The 27956-nt window shown below is 41.1% G+C and overlaps 1 protein-coding gene across 1 annotated transcript in view; it reads right to left on the reverse strand.

Annotated features, from left to right (window-relative positions):
* Positions 1-27956, reverse strand: part of Ccdc171 (coiled-coil domain containing 171) — a 350758-nt gene that overhangs the window by 240718 nt on the left and 82084 nt on the right. The window contains 2 exon segments of the mRNA XM_038333866.1: positions 2055-2157; positions 18995-19133. Coding sequence (XP_038189794.1) covers positions 2055-2157; positions 18995-19133 — 242 coding nt within the window.

Here is a 27956-nt window from a genome sequence, read left to right on the forward strand (position 1 = left end):
AAAGAATCCAAACAAGAATATGAATACAGGGATGAAACAGATCCCGAATAGGTATGTGAGTCAGTGAGAAATGACACCCTCACAACAGCTCACCAGAGGACAATCTTTTAAAGAGATTATTAACAGAAATGGAGGCAAGCATGACATGTACCAAAACAGACAAGTTGAAAACCAATTCTTCACCTAAGCCTAAATGGTCAAGTGGAAGGCTCACTGTCACTACCATCTACCAAGAGCTCCACCTTCTAAACAGGGTGCAGGTCCAAGGTGCAGCTAATGGAAGGAGAAGCTACTTCAAGGGTACACCAGAACAGATGGTGAGAAGAAATAATATCCTGACCTTTTTCTTCTCCCACCCCTTAAATCCACTATTAGTCCCTACTGTCCACACTTAGTAAGAAGCCAGAAGGCAAAGGTGCCCAAATGATGAAGCTAGCCTCACACAGCACAAGGCAAAGCATGCCTCAGAGGAGAATGGACCCACAGGAGAAACTGTCCAAACCACAGTGCCTCTGTGCCAAATCCCAATCCAGCCACAGGCCTCCTCTGGCATGTATCTCCTATAATATACAGTATACTCATGTATATAGAAGCTAGAAGTTTAAGAACATAGTTATTGGGGGCAGCAAGATGGCTCTGCGATAAAAGCACCTGCCACCAAGTCTAACTCCTGAGTTCTATCCCGGGACCCACATGGTAGAAAGAGAAACAAAATCTCACTAGCTGTTCTCCCACTTCCACTGACATGATATGGCAAGTGTACACATGCTGTACATGCATAATGTATAACGCTTTTAATTCTTTCAACATTTATTTATTTTATTTGTATGTGTTTTTCTGTGTGTGTGGAAGTGGACTTATGGACAGTTGTTAGTCACCATGTGGGTGCTGGGAACTAAACTAAGTCCTCTGGAAGAGCAACCAGGGCTCTTGGTCTCCGGACCATCTCTCCAACCCCCATAATTCTTTATTTTAAATCATTCCTAAAATATAAGAATGAAAAGTTATGTGTGAACTTAACAAAACTCACAACTAAAAACATGAAAAATAAAAGCAAACTGAAAAAGTAGGAACAGCACATACTAAATGTCTAATAGTTCACCAGCTGAGAGACCCCCAGGTCATAAGCTAAAGCCAAGGACAACAAACTTCTGTAAGATTCCATTTCCTAAAGAACTCCCTTCCTAAACCACTTTTGATGGCTGTGTGTGTGTGTGTGTGTGTGTGTGTGTGTGAATGTGTGTGTATATATATAGATAGATAGATATAGATTGCCTTAAATAATTTATATATTTAAGTAAATATATGAGAATTTAATTTTCTGTCCTTAACACTATAGTCACATCATTAAAACAACTAAATAAACTGAGACAAAAGAAAACAGGTGGGAAGTAAAAGTTTCAAGTTAGAGCTACTGTAAGCATTCATGATGCAAAAATCACAAAAAAATTAAGAAAGCAGATATTGTAAACAGAGTGTATTAGCTAGTTCCAAAAGTATTTCTAGTTAATATTATTAGTTCTTAGTTATGTGAAAGTGGATGAATTCTAATGCAAAAATATTTTAGCCGAGCACTATTATCTCCAAAGCACATATATGTACATGTGAGCAGTGGCTCAGAAAACAACAGTACAGAGCACGCACTGCTACAGCCTGTGTCCTACATAACCTTTTGAATGCATGACCTTTAAGTTGCTGAAGGTTGCTTTGGAACTTGGCTCTGTTTGATGGAAACATCTGTTCCCCTTGCAGGTATACTGTAAGGACTCGTCTCTCGGTTGGATTCAGAACACAGCAAGTGAGCCCTTGTCTGTCCAAGCACACAGACTTCAACACTTGTAAATCAAGTTCTGAGAGGACAACAGCAGGTCCACACTCCGTCACCCTCTCGCAGCCAGCCAGGCCAAGAGACTGCTGTGAGAACTGCTCCTATCATGTCATCAGATCAAAGCGTGTGGAGAGCAGGGACTACAAGAGGCATCTGCAGAATCCCCAAACTGCGGTGACTTTGGACCACTGACAGATGCATCTGTCATCTTATACCTTCAACTAACCTGATGTCCACTGGGCTGACGGAGTAAAGCTGTCCAAGACCGATTCCAATTCTTTTACGTTATTTTCACATGTCTCTACTAGGAAGGCCTGGTGCTTCTTAGCCTTTTAATTAAGGAAGAAAAGCATACATAATAAGATTACATATTGTAGTAGCTGCAGATTTTATTGTGAATTTATACAGCATAATTAAGTCTCAACAAGCTAATAATTGCCCAATTCAAATTCATTACTAATTACTAATAAACTCTGTCTTATCATATTTTTACTTGGCCAAATGTGCAACTGTACAAAGTCTAGGATAGTAATTCACTGAGAACTTAGTGCCTCATACTTCTTAAGTACTTTATAAGCACTGTAAAGGCAAGAGGCAAGAAGATCTCCATGAGTTCGAGGTCAGCCTGTCTATAATCCCAGTTCTAGGATAGCCAAGGCTATTAAAAAAGAGAAATCCTGTCTTAACAAGAAAACAAAGAATAACCTAAGTACTTTATACATAACAAATCTTTCTATCCTTAAAACAATGCCATGACAAGATATAAGAATTTTATGATAATAAAACTGAAACAGGAATCTATAAAGATGGCTTCATGGGGAAAGCGGTCACGGCACAAGCATGCAGCCTGAGTACAGATCCCTAGAACCCTTGCAGAAGCCAGGTATGATGGCACATATCTGCAACCTCAGCACTGGGGAAGCAGAGACAGGAAGATCCTAGGAACCCACAGTCGCTAGTCTACACAAGCCCACAAGCTTTGGGTTCACTAAGAGACCATCTCAAAAGATAAGATGGAAAACAACAGAGGATCTCACACAATGTTGACCTTTGACCTCCACCTGCATGCACATGGGTGAGTGTGCACACATACATGCATGTGCATATACACAGAACAAATGAATAAATACTATTTCTAAACTGAGACAGAAATGTAAAGAGTATTGTTTAAAAAAAAAAAACAAAAAACCCTGCTTCCAGGCACATGGCAAGCTGTCAGAAGACAGTCAAGAGTAAATGCAGTCAAGACCAATAAATCTAATGCAGAAGTCAAGTGATGGCATTAGCAGTGAACGGGGAATACTAGCTGCAATGAAGGAAAGCTCTGTAAGTCAGCAGAACACCCCAGCCTTAGGACACACACTAGGTTACATGGCACTCACTAGACTCCTCCAATAAAAGGAGGAGTCAAGATTAGGCCTGAGGATTCAAACTGAAAGAAGTGGGTGGGTATCAGCCTGGTGGGAATAATGGAGGTCAAGGCCATTCAGGCTACTCTTGTTCTCTAGCTTTCTTGCTTGCTTGCATATTGGTTCACTGATAGCGGGAAGAGAGAAGAAATCACTGCTTACTCAAACTCCACAAAGGAGACAGAATTCATCCCTAGTACCAGCATGATGCCTGGTAAGTAACAGGCATTAAATGAATATGTAAAAATGAGCAGAAAGCAAGTAACGTAGAGGGCTATGAGAGGTAACTGAACACACTACTGCAAAGCCAGGGCAAGTCTGGGAATCACTTACAGGCACTGTTTGATGGAAAAGGAGAAGAGCCCAACAGTCTTCAAGAGCTCCGGCATCTCTACCAACTAAAAAGAACAAGAGAAGGGGAAAACGGGACAGCATAATATCATGAAAAGGAAGTTTCAAGGAGAATTGTCAATTATGTTCAATGCTGCAGAAAGGCCAAGTAAATGAGGACTAAGAAGGGTCCACTGGGCATGGAGGTCATTATCAACTTTAAAGAAATGTCTTCAGCTAGAGCACAGCTGTAACCCAGACTGAAATAGGTTAGAGAAAGGGTAAGTCTGAGATTTTTTTCCTAATCAAGTATAAGATGAATAAATGGCAACAGAAACTTCAGAAATCTCTTTTGTGGTAAAAAGGAAAGAAAAAGAAAAATAGTTGGGAAGAAGAAGGGGTCAAAGAAGAGTGGTTGTTTTTTAATGTGAGAAAATGTAAGTCTACTTAAAAGCCGATGAGATCACTAGTAGTGAAAGAATGCTTACATAAACAGAACAAACAGGATAGATATGACAGGACAAGAATCACATCTCAGAACACAACACCCCGCTGGTCACAAGGGAACTGTTCCAAGGTTCCAGTGGATGCCTGGAAGCACACAGCACTGAGCCAAATGGATACTATATTTTTCTGTACATACATACCTTTATTTATAAATTAGGCAGAGCAAGAGGTTTATAGTAATAGCTAAAGTAGAACAATCATAATAACAGGTACTATTATAAAATCATATCAATATGGCCCTCTTCTCGCAAATATCTTACTCCACCTCCATTTTTTACTTAAAGGGTTGCAGTCTGAAGCTTTTTGTAGCCTGTCTAAATTGTCGGTATCACTACTTTTGTGCTTGGGAAATTATATTAAATGAAATAAGGGTTACCTAAACACAAGAGTCTGTGATAATAGAATGAGACCACCTGGTCACTGGGAGTGGTACAAATGGTTAACAGGCAGCTAGTGTACATATAGCATGGCTGTCCCATTGTGTCCTTGATTGGACAATGTAAGAAATCGTCATTCAGATGACTTCATTCAAACTCGAGATTTCTTCATTTCTAGAATTTCCCAATCAATATTTTTGAACTATAGGTCAGCCTCAAATAACTAAAACCACCAACCACAGCGAACAGGCAAGTACTAAGGGTTAGGGATGTATAGCACTTGCCTAGTGTACTCAAGGTCCTGGGTTCAATACACAGCATCGTAATAACTGGGACTGGGCTACTGTACATGACAAGCAATAATTCTGTATTCAGACCTTTGCTCAATTGCCATTTCAGAAAAGCAGCCTTCGAATCCCTGCCTACGCCAGCTTCCTTGACCGACCTTCACAGCGCCTAACACAAGAACACTGTTTTCAACATGAGGAGCTCAAAGAAGTCTCAGGAACAGGGGATTATTTTTGTCCTCACCAATATATACTTAGCATCAAGAAATAATGTGATCAATTGACCTCTTTTGTGTGGTATGGAAGTACCTAATTTAGAGTGAATCAATCATTGGACTTACATGTGAAGGATAAATCCCACTGGATACAGTACAATGCTTTTTTTTCCGTCCTGCTAAAACTTCTATTTGCTGGTGTCATGCTGAGAATTTTACCAGCTGTATTCAAAAGGACACTATATGCAGCTTTCTCGTGCCTGTGCCTGAGTTTGTTACAGTGTGGTATCACTGACCACAGAATGAAATGTAAAGTGTTTTCTCTCTGGTTCCTTAAAGAACTTGTATTAATTCTTCTTAAATGGTTAGGATTTATCAATAAAGCAATCTAGCCTGTGCTTTTCCTTTTAGGATCTTTTTCTAATTAAAAATTTAAACATCTTACTTAATTTTCTATCTCTTTTTAAATTATTTTGGTAGTTTCTATCTTCCTAGAAAAGTGTCTATTTTAACTTAAATTATCTAACTCATTAGCAAACAGACGTTCAGGGTATTATCTTATAATTATTTTTATTTATTTATATTTTCTCTGTGGTTTAATAATTTGATCTTTTTATTTCCTTAATGACTCTATCCAACTACTGTCACTTTAGCTATATAATAGCTAACTTTTGGTTGAGTTTTTTTGTTTTGTTTTGTTTGTTTGTTTGTTGTCTTTTGAGATAACATTTTTCTGTGTAGCCTTGACTGTCCTGGAACTCACTGTACGGACCAGGCTGGCCTCAAACTCAGTATCAGCCTGCCTGCCTGCCTGCCTCGGCTTCCTGAAACCTGGGATTAAAGGTGCAGATTTCCTCTATTTTTAATCTCTTTCTTTTCTTTCCTTTTCTCTTTGTTTCTTTCTCTACTGGTCTGAGGTTTGGGTCAAGTCTCTAGAGTAGGATGTTAGGTTCCTGCTTTGAGAATATTTCTTCTTGATCACCCCTCTTTTGTACACTACCATCCCATGAGGGTTGGTATGTTTTCAAAGTATTTCCTAATTCATTTGATTTCTTTTTAACCTACTAGCTACTTGAAGTGTGTTCACTAATATTCTTATATTTGCTAATTTTCCCTATATGTCTTTGAATATTGATTTCTAATTTAATTCTATTATATTCAGAGGCTTCATACAGTTTTTCCTTTTTTCTTTAGGCAGTAGTAGGGACTGAACCAGGCTCGTACATGGGAGGTAAGCTTCCTATCACTGAGCTATATCCTTAGACGAGTCTCTATAATTTTAATTCTTTCAAGTTTACAGACTTTTTATATAGCCTAGGCTACAGTGTGTGCACAAAAGTTTTATCTGTACTTGAAGAGTGTGCTGTACCACTGATGGAAGTGGTTCCACAGGTATCTGTAAGGTCAAGTTTGTTTATAGTACTGTTGAGTCTTTAGTTTAATTTAGGTATTATTCCTTCTTGGGATACTCGCTACTGAAAGTAGTGTACTAGGGACTGCAAATACAATGCTATTTCCACATTTAGTCAGGTCAGACTTTGTTTTACATATTTTGGAGCTATGTCACTGTGTGTGTGTGTGTGTCTGTGTGTGTCTGTCTGTGTGTGTGTGTGTCTGTGTGTGTGTGTGTGTGTGTGTTTGTGTGTCTGTATCATTGCCTATTTACCAATAGCAACATTTTTATTTCAAAGTCTACTCTGGTTGCTACCACTCCAACCCCATGTGATTGTTGTGTGCACTATATTTTATCCTCCATTATACTGACACATATATTGTATTTGACACTCAACAAAACTTCTGTGTGATAAAAATTGTTAGGGTTATTTTACAAATGAGCAAACAAATTACAGGAATAATCACTACAGGTCACACAGGTGCTTTGACATGGGGATGGCATTAAAACTCAGTTCAATTTGTCTCCAAAATGTGTTCTTTCCTGCAAAAAAATTAAATATCAAGTGGATCAAGACTTTAACCCCAGCATTGTGGAGGTAGTGGCAGGTAGATCTCTGATTTCAAAATAAATGTGGTCATGAACAGAAAGTTCTCAACAGAAGAAACACAAATAGCCAACAAATATTTTTGAAGTTTTTAATACTCTCAGCCTTCACAGAAAGACACAATAAAACTACATTGAGGTACAGGAACTGTTATAACATTTCCTCCTTTCCTGTCCTCTTTCCAAACCTTCCATATGCCCCTCATTGATCTCTTTCAAATTCATGGCCTATTTTTTTAACTATTATTACATGATGTGTGTGTGTTCCTAAATATATACATACATCTGCTCAGTCTGTATAATGCTACATGTGTGTCTTCAGGACTCACCATTGGTACTGGCTAACCTTAATTAGTGTGCTCTTCCTTGGAGAAGACTCTCCTCCTCTCAGCACTCTCTAGTTCTTTCTATAGGGTTGAGGCCTCCTGAGCCTTCCCCATCCACATTAGCATGATGATTGGTTCAGCTCATGTTTAGGCAGCCATGCTAAGAAGTATAGCTTCTGACATTCCTCAGATACGCAGCCTCACTGAAAATGCCCTGGCCCTCCAGCTCTTACCATCCTTCCACCCCTCTTCTAAAACGACCCCTGAGCTTAGGGGCAGGAGCTGTGCTAGCTGTGACAGTTAGGGCTGGGCTCAACAACTCTGTGTTTTGACTGGTGTGCTTTCTGTAACAGCCGCCATCTGTTGCAGAGACATTTCCTTGATGAGAGGAGAGGACTACACTCACATCTGAAGATTTGAGCTAGGTACCTCAGATGAGAGAGAACGTGAGATGTTTGTCTTTCTGTGTCTGCGTTAACCTCACTCAATATGATCTTTCCTAATCCCACCATTCACCAGCAATGCTTGAAGACTGATCTCAGCAGAAACCCCCAGGAGCTGGGAGGGGACACTGACATAGTTTCATTTGGTTAATCTTTAGTAGCCTGAGGAGTTTCCCTCAGCTTTAGAAACCTTGAATCCAAGAAATATTTTTAAAAAATACTTTAAAAAAAAAACTACTTGAAAGGGCTGGAGAGATGATTCAGCAGTTAAGAGCACTGGCTGCTCTTCCAGAGGACCCGGGTTCAATTTATGCACCCATATGGCAGCTCACAATCATCTGTAACTCTAGCCCCAGGGGATTAAACACCCTCTCCTGGCCTCCACGGCACCAGGCACACAAGTAAGTGGTACACAGACATATATGCAGGCAGAACTTTCAAAACAGGTAGAGAAATAGTTTTTTAACTTTCTTTTATATTATTCTTTGTGTCTTTGGCATCATGCATCTTGATTCCATTCATATCCCCAGTCTTCATATCCACCCTCTGCCCTTGCTGCCCCCCAAAATAAAATAAAATTTAAGAGAAAAAAAAGAAAAAGGAAAGAAAACCTTTTGCAGTGTGACACAGTGAGTCACGCAGTAAACCCTTCTGTGCTTACATCTTCACTTGTTCATTGGGAAGAGTGATTGGTATGGTTTGAGGCCTCTGGTTTCTGCTACACTATGGATGCTGGGCCCTCACTGGAACTCCTCTCGGATATCCTGTTGTTGTCCTGACTCGTGGAGACTGGCCCCTTCACATGCTCCTGCAAATCATGGATGGGCCAACTCACAACCCTGGTTCTGGGCCTGGGTAGTTGCAGAGTTGGTCAGCCCTGCCAGCTCCGTCAAGTTGATCTCTCCAGCACTGCCCTGGCTAGTTCATCCCTTGCAGCAATGAGCAAGGGACAGGGGCAGGGGCCAGTTCTACTGCTTTCACACCCTCAGGGTCAGTGCTCCCACACCTGCACCATCAGGGCCAGCTCTAAAGCTGCAGCTGGTGAGGGCCAGCTCTCCCACCCACAGGCAGTGAGGGGTTGGTAGGGTATCTCTCCCCCGCCCACACCACCACATGGCAAATGAGGGGCATGACCAGACCTCCCAAGCTCCTTTAGGGGCCAGTTCAGCCGTACCAGTCAACAGAGTCAGCTCTGCTGTGCTGCCCAGGTGAGACACAGGGTCCACTTCCTGAGTGCTGCAGTTGGTAAGGGGGAGGGTCAGCTCCCATGCCCACCACAGGAGGAAGAGTCAAGGAATAAATAACCTTTTAAAAACTACTTTGAGATTCCATCTCCCCCCACCAGAATGACTATCATCAAGAAAACTGGCAACATGGTTGACAAAGGTAGCCACAAAGGAAACCTTGTACTGCTGGTTAGTATGTAAGCTGCTGCAGCCAGCAGGAAAGTAGATATGAAGGTTTCTTGAAAACACAAAGCTAGAACTATCAGATGATGCTGCCATACCTCTCCTATGCACACTACAACCTACCACAGAGAGATTTGCACATCCATGTTCAGTACCGCACTATTCACAACAGCAAAAAAATAGGAGCAGCCTAGAGGTCCATCAGCACGTGGGTGGTTACTGAAAACAAGTATATACACCCAGCTGGAGAGAAAAATGAAACTGGAGGCTGGAGAGATGGCTCAGTGGTTAAGAGCACATACTATTCTTCCCGAGTACCCGAGTTCAGGCTCTGGCCACACTCAGCTCCCTGTACTTCCACTTGTACATGGATCTGTTACCTCTGGCCTCTATGAACACTACATACACACACACAAACACACACACACACACACACACACACACAATAGTAACTCTAGAAAAAGAAACACTATGAAATCTGCAGGAAATAGATGGATCTGAAAACTACTCTATTAAACAAGGTGACCCAGACTCAGAAGTACACAGTGCATATTCTTTCTCATGAGGTATGGTTGTGGAATGAGAATGACCCCATAGACTCATATATTTAAATACTTAGTCTCTAGCACTTGTCAAAGGAAAATGCTCGCCTCTTAGCCATAGGCAAGCACAGAATACACAGAGGGATCTAGGACAAGACATAATCCTGTTCCCCAAAGGACATACTCTTGTGACCTACTTCCCCTAACAGGGCCTTACTTCAAAAGTTTCTACTACTTCCCAATAATGCCATCAAACTATGAGTCTATCAACAGATTGGTCTGCTAATTAAGTCAGAGCTGTCATGACTCTATTACCGCTCAATGATTGGATACACCACCTGGGGACCAATACTTTAATATTTCAAACCTTTTAAGGAATACTTCATGCACAAGTCATTACAGGGCCTTCATATAAATCAATATCAATCTGTCTCTCTGTCTCTGTCTCTCTCTTTTTCTCTCTATCTACCCACCTATCTATCTATCTATCTATCTATCTATCTATCTCCCCTACATATTATCACCATTTTTCCCAAGGCTAAAACTAAGAATTATATTTTCATATTTTGCTTACTTTTAAATTTATTAATCAATCCAGCCCCATATAATAATTGCCTAAATATACATATATACACTTGATAGACACTCCTTAACAGTGTTAAATACTGAGGTCATTAAGAGAGACAGTGATATTTACATGAACTAAAACAGTGCTCATGGTATTAACACTATTTTCCTTGGTGAAAAATAGCAAACAATAATTTTTATTAAATTTTATAATAAAATATTCATTAATCCATTACTTTTGAACATGTTCAACAGAATCAGGAAAACGATCTCTACAAAATTCAACAGGACATTTGAAGCAAAAATATCAAAGAACATTAACTTTACCACAAAGCATAACAATCAAAGAGCACTTCCAAAATTCTATGTAATGAGACAGTCATTATTATTATGCAATAAGTTAAGTCTCCAAAGCATAGAAGATGTTCACATGACTTTTCAATCATAAGTTCTTCAGGGAATAAAACATTCTTTTCAGCAAAACCTCACGAGAACTAGAATTCCCTTTTCAATATATGGTCTCTCCTAGAGCTCTAGCTAAATATTACTGAGTGGCAGGAAAACAAATCTCAAGAAATGATGGACTTAAGAAAATTTCATTGAAGAAAGCACCAGGCAAGTCATAATAATAGCGATTTGAAAATGAAAGCTCCCCTGTTCCAAAAGAAGAGAGTATCAAAATCAGCTTTCTCTGGCAGACCTGCCACAGCTACTGCGCTTCCAGGATGGTTTTAGTAACACAATTGCTAAGCAGCTTCTACTAGAAATGTAGTTTTATTCAGTAGCTGATTAAACCATTGTTCAATTAGCAGATTTTACAATTGAAAGCTAGATCTTTTTAATTTAAAAATGTAAGTTTTCTGGGTTTTTTGTTTGTGTGTTTATCTGCTTGTTTAGTATGCATATGTGAGGGGCGGGTATGGTGCACATAAGAGTCCAGGAGAGGGCACATGAGCTATTGGACCTGGAGTGACGGGAGGCTGAGAGCCACCCAACAGGGGTCCTAATCAAAATATTTTCTAGGAAAATTCTTTCAAGATTCATGTTGTATGGTCAGTTGAATATCAAACTATTTTTTTCACTTTTTAAGTGTCCTGTGTTGAAACTAGATTCTATGACATTAAAAATCACCATAGGCCAATAATTAGTAACCAGAAGATGAATAGAATTTCACTGTCATTTATACTCACCTGACTTTCTATCTGTTAAAGTTTTTAAAACTCCATAAAAGGCTGGGCAAGAGGTGCACACCTTTGACCCCAGCACTTGAGAGGCAGGCCGAGCTCTGTGACTTTGAGGCCAGACTGATCTACACAGTGATTCCACACCAACCAGAACTATATAGTGAGGCCCTGACTCAAAAAAAAAAAAAAAAGCATTTACCCAGTTCGGACTTTTCCAAAATGACATTCTATATTTATATTATATGTCTTGAACCAGAGGAGCAATCGCTTTGAGGGTGGTTTGCTAATACTTTGTATGTCCTGAACTAGGTCATACAGAGTCTCTTTTAGACCTAAATCTTACTATGCTGTGCCAGATTACACAGTGTTATTTCTGTCTCAAGACTGCTTGAAGCCCTTGTGTCTTACTAATAGCATCAGGGCTTCACTGAAAAACTAACAAGGAAAGTGATTTTAATTTTTCTCTTCCAATGCAGCAGAGAAAATTACGACCAAGGCTTAAAAAATAGTCCTGAACAGGACCTCAACTAAAAACATGCTATTAGCATGAAGAGAGAATTAGCCATGCCTGCTCTATGTTACCCCTCTATATCCTGTCAAATACCAAACACCTATGCTTAAAATAAATGTCAGAAAGATTACACACCACCATGAAAACAATTTTGTTCCCAAAATGAAAAAACCAAAAAAGGAAGAGGTAAAAGTTGCTTCGTGAGTCAAATTCTCTTCATAAGGAAAAGTATTCATTCAAAGCAGAAACCTGAGTTTTAAGATATAACACTACAAAATTTATGCTTTGTGGCTTTAAACTTTTAACTTGATATTTTTATTTCTATTTTCTTTCCTATTTTGGAGTGGTTTGCATGTGTGTACACACACCTGTGTAGGTGTGGGCCCCTGTCCATATAGAGGCCTGAGGCTGATGTCAGAAATCACCCTTGGTTTGCTTTCCACCTTACTGAAAGCAAAGTCAGTGAAACCAGAGTTCATCAATATGGCCTGTGTTACTAAACACCTTGCCTTGGTTTGTTGAGAACAAATGCAATAAATGAGTATGTAAAAATATTTAGTTAACTTTGCGCTAAAAAGGTAAACTTAATGTTCATATATTTTACCAGGATAAGAAACAGAAAACAAAAACATATGTACCCTACATGGATGGGTAGTGCCAATCCCATAAGCCATGAGTGATGGAGTGAAAACCCCAGGGCAGCATGGAATAGCTATTAGCTATTAGCTATATCCCCATTAGCCATTGTTCAGGAGGGGCTCAGAGGCCCCAGAACAGTACAGGCTGTTGCAGCTGCTCTTGATTGCCCACAGAACTAGACAGGAATACCCGAATGCTGATGACACCACACACACTGGTTATAGGACATAGAAAAACCAATATGGAACTAAACTAGAGCTCCCTCACTGCTGGCTTTTATACATAGTTCCAGAATGTACAGTGCAGGCTATAGGGGAGAATACTCATCAACGGTTTTACCCAGCTGAGTGAACAATATCAGCCTACCAGGCAAGATGTGCCCCCTGATTCAGTAGTAGCTTGACTTATGGGTATGTTCTAGTTTCATGTCTGTTGTGGTCATGAAATACTCTGACCAAAAGCAATATAAGAGAGGAAAGGGTTTTTTCAGATTACTGGTTACTCTCCATCACTGAGTGAAGTTTGAGCAGGAACTTAAGTGGAAACTGGGAGTGTGGGGGGGGGGGATGCTGTTTGCTAGCTAGCTTACTCACCCCTAGGTAGCTTTCTTATACAGTCCAAGAACACCTTCCCAGGAAACAGTGTCACCCACAGTGGACTGGGTCTTCCTACATCAATCAACAACCAAGACAATCACGACAGATAGGTCCCAGGTCAATATAATCAGGGCAGTCCGGCTGATAGATTCCTTCTCAGTGCATCTAGGTTGTATCAAGTTGATAGTTAAGACTAACTGGGATAAGAGGTAACCAGCCGTCCTCTGATTGAATCTGAGGTCCATTCCAGAGGAAAGAATTCATGCCTGCTTCCATAAACCTGGTCAAAAATTAATGTCTTGGAAGGCCATAGGTCCTGACTGAAACTTAGTACTATTGTCTTATTAAATTGATAGAGTGTCAAGCAATCTTCTAAATACCTGTTTTGTTCTTGGCTGTGATTGGGAAGTTTCTTATTGCAGTGGATGGCTGTAAACACAAAATCTGGACAAAATGCTAAGAACAAGGGGCTGTTGAGTGTCCAACCCTAAACAGAATGCTCACCTCACCCCCTCTGTGGCTCAGAGAACATTACAGAAGAGGGAGCAGAAAGAAACGAAAGCTGGATGGTGGGCAGAAGAGCCATGAAATGCTATCCTGTAGGCATGACTCAGCCATCGCAATCATGAACTCAGAGCGAGTGCATTTATCTGAACATAGATAGATTCCTAGGCCTGTCAACAGTCCGTCACACAGATGAAGGAGAGGTTCCTGGAGCCCTAGTCCTCCCCTGGGAGCTATTGGGTACTTAGAAATGTTGGAAGAGAGAGAAAGTAACTGTCTTTCAAGTTGTGTAGCCGCTGCTGAGTTCACTGTTCCAAAGCATAGTTTCACACTCATACTCATGTGGAAAGCCCTGGTTAAATTGAGTGGGTCACAAAACTAAACAAAAGACATGGAAAGGACTTCAGAAAGGACCTTTAGGGAGAATGGGGCCCATGGCAATGGGAGGAGAATATGGAAGGGAGGGAGTGTGTGTGTGTGTGTGTGTGTGTGTGTGTGTGTGTGTGTGTTAAACTGTGAAAATAAATTTTATTAAGAAAAACAAATAAGAGAGCTGTAGAGATGGCTCAGAGATTAAGAGCACTGGCTGCTCTTCTAAAGGTCCTGAGTTCAATTCCCAGCAACCACATGGTGGCTCCCGACCATCTATAAGGAGATCTGGTGCCCTCTTCTGGCATGAAGGCATACATGCAGGAAGAATACTGTATACATAATAAATAAATCTTTAAAAAGGAAAAAGAAAAACAATATAAAGAAAATTAATTCAATTAGTTTTCTGCTTCCTGTCTTTTCCCTCATTATCATAGTATCAAGATTTACTAAAGGCAATGACAGATGAATAAGAAAACACTATTCTGAGTGAGGTAACCCAGACCCAAAAAGATGAACATGGGATGTACTCACTCATAATCGGTTTCTAGCCATAATTAAAGGACATCGAGCCTATAAATTTGGGATCCTTGAGAAGATAATAAAAAGGTGAACTCCCAAAAAAAAGATATAGTAATCCTCCTGGATATTGGAAGTAGACACGATCGCCAGGCAAAATTGGGAACTTGAGGGTTGGGCGATACTGGGCCAAGGGAAGATGGGGAGAGAAAAGTGTGAAGGGGAGAATGGGGGGAGCTCGGAGGAATGGGATGCTTGGGATACAGGAAGGATGGATATGGGAGCAGGGAAGCATATATCTTAATTTAAGGAGCCACCTGAGGGTTGTCAAGAGACTTGACCCTAGAGGGGTTCCCAGGTTTCCAGGGAGACGCCCCCAGTTAGTTCCTTGGGCAGCTGAGGAGAGGGAGCCTGAAAAGGCCAGTTCCTATAGCCATACTGATGAATTTCTTGCATATCACCATAGAACCTCCACCTGACGATAGATGAAGAAAATGACAGAGCCCCACACTGGAGCACCGGACTGAGCTCCCAAGGTCCTGATGAGGAGCAGAAGGAGAGAGAACATGAGAAAGAAAGTCAGGACCGTGAGGGAACCTCCAGCTGGCGACAGATGGGGAAGGTGACTGAGCCCCACACTGGAGCACTGGACTGAGCTCCCAAGGTCCTGATGAGGAGCAGAAGGAGCGAGAACATGAGAAAGAAAGTCAGGACCGTGAGGGAACCTCCATCTGGCGACAGATGGGGAAAATGACTGAGCCCCACATTGGAGCACTGGACTGAGCTCCCAAGGTCCTGATGAGGAGCAGAAGGAGAGAGAACAAGAGAAAGAAAGTCAGGAACGTGAGGGGTGCGTTCACTCATGGAGACGGTGGGACAGAACTAATGGGAGATCACCAACTCCAGTTGGAATGGGACTGATGGATCATGCGACCAAACCCGTCTCTCTGAATGTGGCCAACAGCGGGGGCTGACTGAGAAGCAAAGGACAATGGCGCTGGGCTCTGATTCTTCTGCATGGACGGGCTCTGTGGGAGCCTTCTCAGCTTGGTCGATCACCTTCCTGGACCTGGGGGGAGTTGGGAGGACCTTGGTCTTAGCATAGAGTGGGGAACCCTGATGGCTCCTTGGCCTTGAGAGGGAGGGAGGGGAGGTATGGGTGGAGGGGAGGGGAGGGAAGGGGGAGAAGGAGGGGAGGGAAGGGGGAGGAGGAGGGGAGGGAAGGGGGAGGAGGAGGGGAGGAGATGGAAATTTTTAAATATAAAAAAATAAACCATGAGAAAAAAAAAAGAAAATCAAAAGAACATGACAATAAAATTTAGGAAAAGCAATAAATTAATAACTTTATAGAAAGAAAAGTACTTACTAGCAATACTATTTTCATTCAATAATTTTTCGCTAACTGCTATTTAAATTTCCTAATACAGTCAGGTAAGGAAATAACAGTAACTTCAAACAGGGTCAGCAGGTAAAAGTACCTGCTGCTCCAGTCTGACTGAGTTTGATTGCCCCAGAACCACAATGGAAGGAGAGAGACAACTTCCAAAGGCTATCCTCTGACCTACACACACCCCCACATACACATGATGCACACACAACATTAATAATAAATAAAAGGACACTTTTAAAAAACAGAAACACAAAAGGCCTCGGGGTTGGGATTTAAAGTCAGTGGTATGGCTCTTGCCTACCATGCAGGAGGCTCAGATTTCAAGCCTCAGGAGTACAGAAACAAACAACAACAATTAAGGTTGAAAGACAAATGGCAATAGGAAAGAAAAAAGCAGAGAAATGAAAAAATAAGACATGTGTGAAAAAGACAAAATGATATATATGTGTATGAAAATGCCAAAACGAAATTATGACAGTGGATCTCAATTGTCACCTTGCTAAGAAGAGCCTCTGGGCATGACTCTGAGGGATCAGGTTCAGTTAAAGAACCCACTATGGTGCGCCATTCCCTGGGCTGTGTAAACGGAGCTCGCCCAGGCGATCATCACTCTGCTTCTTGACTACAGATGAATATGACCAACTCCCTAATGCCCCTCTGCCATGATTCCTTCATTATCAAGGACTTTAGCCTTCCACACAGCAAAGTAAACCTCTTCTCCCTTAAGTCACATTTGTTAAAGTATTTAATTACAGAATGGAAAAACATAACTTAGAAACCCTGTCACTATATGCTAACTTAAAATAAGATACAAAGAATTTCAGAGATAAACGAAATGGAAAACTTCATTACTTTGACACATAAACTTTACATCACTTTGGTTACAACCCAATAATTTTTTAAACATCTCTCATTAGTTCTGCAACTGCTTTTTGTGACCAATCAAGCTTTAAAGAAACAATTAGTCAGGGCTGGGCGGTGGTGGCGCACACCTTTAATCCCAGCACTTGAGAGGCAGAGGCAGGCAGATCTCTGTAAGTTTGAGGCCAGAGTGGCCTACAAAGCATGTTCCAGGACTGGCTCCAAAGAAAACCTGTCTCCAAAAAACAAAACAAAGAGAGAGAGAGAGAGAGAGAGAGAGAGAGAGAGAGAGAGAGAGAGAGAGAGAGAGAGAGAGAGAGAGAGAGCGCAAAACAATTAGTCTACAATTTTCAACACCACCAAAACAATCAGGTTAATAGAAAGAATGCCAAGCAAATAGAAGTTTCTGGTGAGCTGACTTGCCTTAGTTTAGACTACCCATCAACATGCAAAAGTCAAACTAAAATTAAAACTCTTGCAACCAAGTAAATTTTCTGATCACAAAACACCCATAAAACTCTGTAGTGAATTAAGTTAGTCTTGCTTTTTTAAAAATCTACTTTTTAAAGCTCTAGGCTAGGACTAGGAAAAATTGTGCAACTTTTGGAGTGATAACGTCTGAACTCTGCACTCTTACACTCTGACCCACTTTCCAAACTACTGAGAAGAATGTTTAGTAAGCTCGGCCACCCTAGGGTATTTTTCTCCACCAATTCATCCCTTTGAACTAAGAGTTAAGAACCAGGACACGCACAAAACAGCTCAGTGGTAGAGTGCTTGCCTAGAATGCAGAAGTTTAAATATGAACTGTGGGGGAAACACAGAACAGTCTATAGCATATGTGTTACACATATCAGTGAATGTACACTAAATAGGAAGGTCTTACCCTTACTAAACCTACATTCAGATGACAAATGATCCACACACAGCAAACAGGATTGGCCCCTGAATCTGAAATACTGACCATCTTACGATGAATAGGGACTATATATAATGTAGGAACATTTGAAAATACTGAAGAGGACCTAGAAAAATGGGTCAGAGGTTGAGAGCACTGCCTGCTCTTCTGGAGGTCCTAAGCTCAATTCCCAGCACCCATATAATAGCTCACAACTGTCTGTAGTTCAATTCCAGGGAACCAACACCCTTTTCTGTTCTCCTTAGACACTGTGTGCATGTGGCACACAAACATATGTTCAAGTCAAAATTCATGCACACAAAATACATTTTTTAAATCTCAAAAATAATTTTTAAATACTAAAGAGCTTTAATTTAATTCCATAATTACCTTTCTTCTTGGAAGTACTGAGTTGGTCACTGATTCTTAATATAACCCTTTCATTACCTTTTTGGGAAAGAAAAATAAACTTTCATTCTCCTTATCAACATGCGAATCTCCAAGAGCCATGAGACATAACTGAAAGGGAAGTAGCCAAGTCTCTGAGGAAGTGTGCACGATGAAACAAGACTGAGGGACGTGCGGTGTGACTACAAACTATGCCTTCTTCCCTGCCATGGTTCCCACCACTTTACAGGATGGGCAGGCATTTGTAAATGGACAACAAAGGGCATTTCAGTCAACAAGAGTATAAAAATATAATCTTAGTATGTTAAAAAGCCAGAATTCTGACAGATGAAAGGCAGCCAGACAGCTAACATGAACCCAGAATGAAGAGCCCCCAGAGTGCATGACAAGAAGCTGGATATGTTCTGATGCAACGGGAAGACGCTGGTACCTTTCAAACAAAAGATGATCCACAAGAAAATATCAATATTTTAGGAAAAAATATATGATAGCTAGCTTACTCACAATAGTTAATTTGATTAGATATTTATGAAATATAATGTTTATGTACAAAATGATTAGAAAATGAAGTCACTAAAATTATTAGATCTATTGCTTATAAATCCTGATTATCTTCCACCGAGGTAAAATCATAAAATCATTTTTAAACATTCTATGATTGAGAACTATTAATTCAGCTGGTATTTCCCAACTGTTCCAAGTTAGAGAATTATGTATATATTTGATGCAATTGGAACTTCCAGCTTGAAACTGAACGGTGTCACTAAAATTACTTTCACACTATTATCTCATGATATACGGTGGGGGATAAACTTGCTACACATCAAATATGGCCCAATAAAGCCATTGCCATAGGGTTTCTATCTTTAACCTTACCATCACAAGTTCCTCTTGTAACTCACTGCAACTTTTTTCATTATATTGGAGTCTCTTTGAAAGATCTATAATTACTTTCTTCTGTTCTTCGATCTCTTCATTTAGTTTCTTGTTTTTGGAGAAATACTCTCTTTCTAATCTGAAAAGTTAAAAATGTTAGAGCAGATTTTTCAAATGTACTTCTCTTTCATACAAGTAAGCAATGTTCTATATATCATGTCTACATGCCAAAAGGCTTTTTAATGCCCATTTTCCTTTTTTCAAATGAAAAGGTTTATGCATTCTTAAATGAAAGACTTTAAGGGAATAATACTTCTCCTTTGACAGTAGGTATCTGAACTGTGTCCAAGGTAATACAAAAAGAGACTGTAATAGTATTTATTATTGGGATATCACCATTATTTTTGATGAACAAAATCTACCTGTCTCAATTAAGTCAGTTCAGAAACTGCCTCAAAACTAATAAAAGAGCCATCAGGGTTCCCTTCACTATGTTAAGTCCAAGGTCCTCCCAGCTCCCCCTAAGTCCAGGAAGGTGAGCAACCAAACTGACAAGGCTCACAGTGAGCCCGTCCATGCTGTAGAGTTCATGCTCATCGCCGTTGTCCTTGGTTTCTGAGAGGGGCGGAGTGGGGGTATGGGTGGAAGGGAGGGGAGGGAAGGAGGAGGAGGAGGGGAGGAGATGGAAATTTTTAATTAAAAAAATGAGAAAAAAAAGAAGCAGAATCAGCTGCTCAAAGAGACAGATTAAAAGCTTGTGGTTTTTATATGACATTAAAAAAAACTGATAAAAGTTCATGGGGTGGAGTTGTGAGTAAGTATGAATGTTGTAAGCTCTTGAGTGTGCAAGTGAACACACCTGTGCACAGAGACACACACAGAGAGGCAACAGCAGGGTATCAAGTGTTCTCCTGGAGACAGTCACTTACTGACCCGAAGCTCATTATCACTGACTTCCGACATGGGTGATGAGGTTTCAAACCCAGCCTCTCGTGACTACAGAGCATGTGATCTTACTGACTGAGCCATCTCCTGAGCCCCCAAGAAAATTATCTTAAAATGAGTGATAAGGTTATTAACATACATCAGAAATGAAACAAATGTTTGTATCCCTTCGAGTAGAATTGATTTGGCATAAGGAAAATTCAAAAACAAAAAAAAATCAAAATGTTCATTTACTTTGAGGATATGTTTACTGCTCTAGCTGGAGATGTGAACCTGGGAGAGGGACTAAAAATGAGGTGGACAAAAGTCTCATGTAATAGCCAGCTTTATTCAGAGCATCAGAATTTATACTCTGGGAGTTAAGAAGAATCACCTGAATGAAGTATGCAATGACAAGGACAAGCTGTACATGACAAAAACATGTTTTTCCATTGAGGCACATGAATAACCACAGCTGAAGCAAGCTCACTTCTATCCCCCAAACTGGGTGGAGCACAATAACACATTCCAAACACAGTTTTGTGTTTTGAAGGAACTGAGGTCACAAGACTCTTGTTTCCTTGAGTTTTCTCACAAACATCCTGAATTTTCACATGACTCCATTCTTGGACGACTGTGTTCTGACAAGGATATATAAATTTCTTTACAAAACAATGTGCATTGTTATTTAAATATAATTCAGGTTGGCATTAAACTGTGTTTACACTGGTTTTGTTTTGTTTTCTAAGAGTTTCATCGTGTAGCTCACATTGGCCTGGAACTCTGTTTTGTAAATGTACTATGCTGGCTTAAACTCTGCCAGACTCCTCTTTAGCCTCCCAAGTGCTGAGATTCCATGAGCGCTATCACATGGAGCTTGTATGTTCTCATGTGGACATTCACTGAAAGGCAGCTCATAAGTATTGTGCTTTAAAAATTCACATGCATACAAATAACATCAATTCAATTAGCGTCACCATTTTAGCCTGAGAGCTTCCTAGTAGCTGCAGTCGACCCACTTCTGCTGTGTGACGCTGGGGCACAGGGAGACTCTGTGACACAGTCGGCAGTGTACTCGGGCTAAAGGAAGAGCAAGAGGCTAAGTTTCCAATGACACTTGTCCATACTCTGACATTTTCCCCTCTCAGGGCGCGATGCAAAGAAGACTTGCATATTGTCTTCTGAACCAAAGATATTCCAAGGTAAATTAACTAACACTACTAAATGTGTATAGAAGAATTAGATGCTACATTTGTAGCAGGTAAATCTCTTTGAAAGTAGAATAAACAATGAAAATGGAGCAAAGAAAAGGTATGTAAATCCAGAGAGTCAGTCCAAGAGTCCTGACATACACATGGTCAAAGTTCCAGGCTGTAACAACTCACAAGAGGACTGGCATCTTGAGAGTTCTGAACACTGGATCAAGAGAGGAGTGTCCAAAGAGAGAGTACAAAAATCATCCATATTATTATTTCATCATGCTTTACAAAGTGAGTCTCTATAAATAAAGTAAAAGACCATTTGCCTCTGATTTCAGATGCAGACACTGAATTTCCAGAGGAAACCATAGACCACAAACAAAAGATCAAGAATCAAATGGCCAAAAGACACTTACGGTCATGTTCAACCTCCTTAGCTATCAGAAAAATGCAAATCAAAACAACTTTGAGATACCATCTTACACCTGTCAGATTGGCTAAAATCAAAAACACCAATGATAGCCTTTGCTGGAGAGGTTGTGGAGTAAGGGGTACACTCATCCATTGCTGGTGGGAATGCAAACTTGTGCAACCACTTTGGAAAGCAGTGTGGAGGTTTCTCAGGAAATTCGGGATCAACCTACCCCAGGACCCAGTAATTCCACTCTTGGGAATTTACCCAAGAGATGCCCAATCATACTACAAAGCATTTGTTCAACTATGTTCATAGCAGCATTATTTGTAATAGCCAGAACCTGGAAACAACCTAGATGCCCTTCAGTGGAAGAATGGATGAAGAAACTGTGGAATATATACGTATTAGAATACTACTCAGTGATAAAAAAAAATGACATCTTGAATTTTGCAGGCAAATGGATGGAAATAGAAAACACTATTCTAAGTGAGGTAACCCAGACTCAAAAAGATGAACATGGGATGTACTCACTCATAATCGGTTTCTAGCCATAATTAAAGGACATCGAGCCTATAATTTGGGATCCTTGAGCAGATAATAAGAAGATGAACCCAAAGGAAAACATACAGTTATCCTCCTGGATATTGGATGTAGACAAGATTGCCGGGCAAAAATTGGGAACTTGGGGGTGGGGTGGGATGGGGGCAAGGGGAGATGGGGAGAGAAAAGCGTGAAGGGGAGGATGGGGATAGCTTGGGGGAATGGGATGCTTGGGATATAGGAAGGGTGGATATGGGAGCAGGGAAGCATATATCTTAATTAAGGGAGCCATCTTAGGGTTGTCAAGACACTTGACTCTAGAGGGGTTCCCAGGTTTCCAGGGAGATGCCCTCAGCTAGTTCCTTGGGCAGCTGAGGAGAGGGAGCCAAAAAAGGCCAGATCCTATAGCCATACTGATGAATAGCTTGCATATCACCATAGAACCTTCACCTGGCGATGGATGGAGATAGAGACAGAGCCCCACATTGGAGCACCGGACTGAGCTCCCAAGGTCCTGATGAGGAACAGAAGGAGGGAGAACATGAGAAAGAAAGTCAGGGGTGCATTCACCCACTGAGACGGTGGGACAGAACTAATGGGAGATCACCAAGTCCAGTTGGAATGGGACTGATGGAACATGTGACCAAACCGGACTCTCTGAATGTGGCTGACAGTGGAGGCTGACTGAGAAGCCAAGGACAATGGCGATGGGCTTGGACTCTACGACAAGGATGGGCTCTGTGTGAGCCTTGTCAGTCTGGTTGCTCACCTTCCTGGACCTGGGGGGAGTTGGGAGGACCTTGGACTTAACATAGTGTAGGGAACCCTGATGGCTCTTTGGCCTGGAGAGGGAGGGAGTGGGGTATGGGTGGAGGGTAGGGGAGGGAAGGGGGAGGAAGGGGAGGAGATGGAAATTTTTAATAAAAAAAGAATCAGATGATATCACACTTGCCTAACACTTGAACTGAACACTTGCCAGCTGACTTACAAAAAGGCGTGAAGACCAAAAGCCATTTTCAGAATGTGCCTGTAAATCTCCCTGATATATAAGCTTTCCAAGAACCCAATTTACAATGCAGCAAATCAAATGACAAGCAGCACGAGATTAGAAATCAAGGGACTCACAATGGAAGAAGTCAGAGGAATTCCAAGGAGGATGTTCAAGACAGGTCCTAACATGAGTACATAAGGAAATCTGAAAAGTCAAATAGAGACAGAAAGGCCCCAGAGGAATACTTTAGAAAAAACACAAGAGGACAGAATTTCAGACTACTAGACTTGAAGAGGCTGGAGAGACGGCTCAGTATGAAGAGTGCTTGCTGCTCTTTAGTCTGGCCCTAGAGCTCCTGACATGAGCGGCTCATAAACATCTGTAACTCTCTGACACCCTCTTCTGGCCTCCACAGGCATCCACAAACACATGATATCCACTCACACACAGACACAGACACACACAAATAAAAACTACAAAAATTAAGTTAAATTAAAAATAGCCCCAGACAGCTGGGCATGGTGACTCACACCTTTAATCCTAGACTTGGGAGGCAGAGGCAGGTGATCTCTGTGAGTTTGAGGCCAGCCTAGTCTATAAAGGGAGATCCAGGACAGCTAGGACTCTATTACACAAAGAAACCCTATCTCAAAAAAAAAAATAAATAAAATAAAATAAAACAAAACAAAAGCCAGGAAAACCAGGTCTACATAGTGAGTTGCAGACCAATGAAAGCTACATAAGGAAACCTTGCCTCAAATAATAAATTAAAATAAAAAATAAAAAAGAATACTTCAATGATTGGTTAATCAAACAAACTCATTGTGTGTGTTAGAGTTGTTTAATCAGCCAGGCAGTGGTGGCACACGCCTTAAGTCACAGCACTCAAGAGGCAGAGGCAGGCAGATCTCTGAGTTTAAGGCCTGTCTGGTTTACTAGTAGGCTCAGGACACCCCAGACTACAGAGAAAAACCCTGTTTTGAAAGGAAAATAAAAAAGAGTTATTTAATCACAGGCTAAACCCATTCATGGGGTAATAAGGAACTACATTTGTGCCTTATTTGCTGATTCAACTGCTCTCGCTACTGCTGCTTCTTAAACCAAGTACTATTGTAGGCATCTGGAGAGAACACAAGCAAAGCATATGGTAAAATAAAAAACAAAACATCTAATAAGACTGCCATAAAGAAACATAAAGACAAGTTACCAAGAAAATGGTGTAGGAAAAAGGATGCTGCACTCAGATTATCACTCTGGGTGAATAGAAGCAGGAAGGAACAGGTAAATATTGTGTGAGAGAAGCAGACAGTGGAGCTCAATTTATAATATTTAAAGGTAGAAACAAAAGCATGGCAAAACATGTATGCAATTTTAAAATCTAAAGTTGGGGACTGGAGAGATGGCTCGGCAATTAAGAGTACTTCCAAGAAAACGAGTTCCATTCCCAGTGCCCACTCTGGGTGACTCCAAACTGTCTAAGCGCAGCAGCTCCTGAGGATCCAGCATCAACTTCGGGCCTCCATCCACATGCGCTCACTCGTTCTCTGCCCACACACACACACACACACACACACACACACACACACACTTAAAAATATAATCTTTTCACAATAGGAGACAATCTTTTTAAACTGAACATAAAGTTAACATCAAAGCAACAGCAGTAAAAATTAAGCAGCTGCCATACACAAAGGAAACTGAGAGCCAAAGGCAAAGGCATCAGTTGCTGTGTCTCATTATCTTGGCAGAGCTGTTTACTCTGGACAGGTGTTAACGTGATAAAAAAATCAGTATTTTAGTCAAAATAACTATTATTCAACACATACAAAATTAAATTCATGTATAATTTGTGCCATTTTAAAAATTCAAAACCTAGGGTTGGTGCTGGAGAGATGACTCTGCAGTTAAGAACACTTGTTCTTGTAGAGGACCTGGGTTCAGTTCCCAGCACCCACACAGTAGGTGTTAACTACCTACATAAAATTCTAGTTCCAGAGAACCTGACATCTCTTCTAGCCTCCTCAGGCACTAAGTGCACATGGTGCAGACACACACATGCAGGCAAACACACACACTGATGTGGGAGAGTCTTCTGTTTGTGTTGATTCATTCGTTAATAAAGAAACTGCCAGCCGGGCGGTGGTGGCGCACGCCTTTAATCCCAGCACTCGAGAGGCAGAGGCAGGCGGATCTCTGTGAGTTCGAGACCAGCCTGGTCTACAAGAGCTAGTTCCAGGACAGGCTCCAAAAAGCCACAGAGAAACCCTGTCTCGAAAAACCAAAAAAAAAAAAAAAAAAGAAACTGCCTTGGCCCATTTAATAGGCCAGCCCTTAGGTGGGTGGAGTAGACAGAACAGGAAGAAGGAAGTGAGGTAGATGGCTCAGACAGATGCCATGCCTCTCCTCTCTGAGCCAGATGCAATGAAGCCAGCCGCCAGGTCAGACATGCTGAATCTTTCCCAGTAAGACACCACTCGTGGTGTTATACAGATTATTAGGTATAGGTTAGTCAAGATGTAAGAGGCTGAAACTAAAGGAGCAGGGTGGGATGAAAAGCAGGCCTGCCCGCAGCTCCTCACTACAGAATGGTGCCCAACGTGGAAAACTGAATCCACAGAAAGCTTGAGAAAGCTTGGGAAAGAATAGAGTAAAGCATGTTTTCTTGGTAGGAATACAAAGATGGAAAATATACAGAAAATCTTGACACTGTATGCTATTATGCTCTCTTTGAATTGTTTGAGTGCTGAGGAAGAAGCAACAGATGCTAAAAGATATTTGTTTATAAATGCTGCTGAACTAATCCAAGATAGATATTTTGAAAATACCTTGACTTCAGGATTTGGATCTAAGGATATGATACTTTGGAAAAGAGATTCTTCTTTTATTTTTACAGAAAATGAGACCCTGTGGATTGCTTCTATCCCAATATGGTATGATAGACCATGCCCTCCTGAAAGGTTGCTGAGAACACCTTCAGAAAATTATTTCACCCAACTGATGACTGAGATGAACCTGGCACACAGGATACACCATGAAAGATCTGATTAACAGCACCCCCATTCAGCAGGAAGCAGTTTGGAGAGAAATAACTACGTCCATATTCCCAGATATTGTTTATAAATGTTCTTTTACATTTAAAAGGGGATATGATATAGATATGAATAATTTGCATTGGTATGGATTTTAAGGTCAATCTTGTTATAACACACACACACACAAAATAAAAACAATACATATTTTTAAAATGTAAAACCCTGGTGATACGCAAGATATTCATCAGTGTGGCTATGGGATAAGGCCAGTTCAGGCACCTTCTCCTCTGCTGCCTAAGGACCTAGCTGGGGACATCTCCTTGGACACCTGGGAACCGCTCTAGAGCCAAGTCTCTTGCCAACCCTAAATTGGCTCCCTTAGTTAAGATATCTTCTTCCCTGCTCCCATATTCACTCTTCCTCCATCTCAACCATCCCATTCTCCCAAGCTCTCCCCAATCCTCCCCTTCTCATTTCTCTCTCCCCCTCTCCCCTTCCCCCACCCCACCCCCATCCCCGTGCTCCCCATTTTTGTCTAGCGATCTTGTCTATTTCCAATATCCAGGAGGATAAATATATGTTTTTCTTTGGGTTCACCTTCTTATTTAGCTTCTCTAGGATCACGAACTATAGGCTCAATGTCCTTTGTTTATGGCTAGAATCCACTAATGAGTGAGTACATACCATATTCATCTCTTTGGGTCTGGGTTATCTCACTCAGTAAAGTGTTTTCTATTTCCATCCATTTGCATGCAAAATTCAAGAAGTCATTGTTTTTACCGCTGAATAGAGCTCTAATGTGTATATGTGCCACACCTTCTTTATCTATTCTTCTATTGAGGGGCACATATCACCATAGAACCTTCATCAGGCGATGGATGGAGATAGAGACAGAGACACATTGAAGCACTGGACCAAGGTCCAGATGAAGAGCAGAAGAAGGGAGAACATGAGCAAGGAAGTCAGGACTGCGAGGGGTGCACCCACCCACTGAGACCATGTGACTGATCTAATGGGAGCTCACCAAGACCAGCTGGACTGGGACTGAACGAGCATGTGATCAGACTGGACTCTCTGAACATGGCTGACAATGAAGGCTGACTGAGAAGCCAATGATAATGGCACTGGGTTTTGAGTCTACTGCATGGACTGGCTTTGTGGGAACCTAGTCTGTTTGGATGCTCACCTTTCTAGACCTGGATGGAGCGGGGAGGGTCTTGAACTTTCCACAGGGCAGGGCACCCTGACTTCTCTTAGGACTGGAGAGGGAGGGAGAGGGGGAGGGGGAAGAGTGAAAGGGAAATGGGAGGAGGGGAGGAAGTGAAAATTTTTAATAAATAAATAAATTTTTAAAAAAATGTAATACTCTAAGATCTCTAAAATGAGGCGTGATGCCCTTCTGTTAGCAATGTGATATAAAGTTAGCTCCTCCACTTCTAACAGCCACAGCCAGCAAGAACATGTAAGGAAAGAAAGGCGCAGGTTAGGGAGCTCCTGGGTCTGGATCCCGGGAGAGTCAGGACTTAGAAAGCAGATGGCTGGGGAAGTATAGACGAGAAGGAAGCCTAGAGCCAGGATGCTTCCTTACTGGAGTCTGATTATTTTAACTTCCGCTAACAGTTTGTCAATAACATGTTCCTTAAAACACGTAACATTTCTTCAGGCTGTATTTTAGCAAGAACATAAATAACAGTGCCACTAAACCATAACACTGCTTTTATTCGGAAACACATTTAGGAAAATAAAGAAGCTCCTAATTATTGAGGAACACAAGAAATAAAATTTTTGTGCAGTCGATTCAATATCCTGTCTTTAAAGTCCTTTTAAATTATATTTCAATGTAAACTGGATTTGAGGCTTA

This window comes from Arvicola amphibius, chromosome 6 (assembly GCF_903992535.2).
Source record: "Arvicola amphibius chromosome 6, mArvAmp1.2, whole genome shotgun sequence".
Taxonomy (NCBI): Eukaryota; Metazoa; Chordata; class Mammalia; order Rodentia; family Cricetidae; genus Arvicola; species Arvicola amphibius.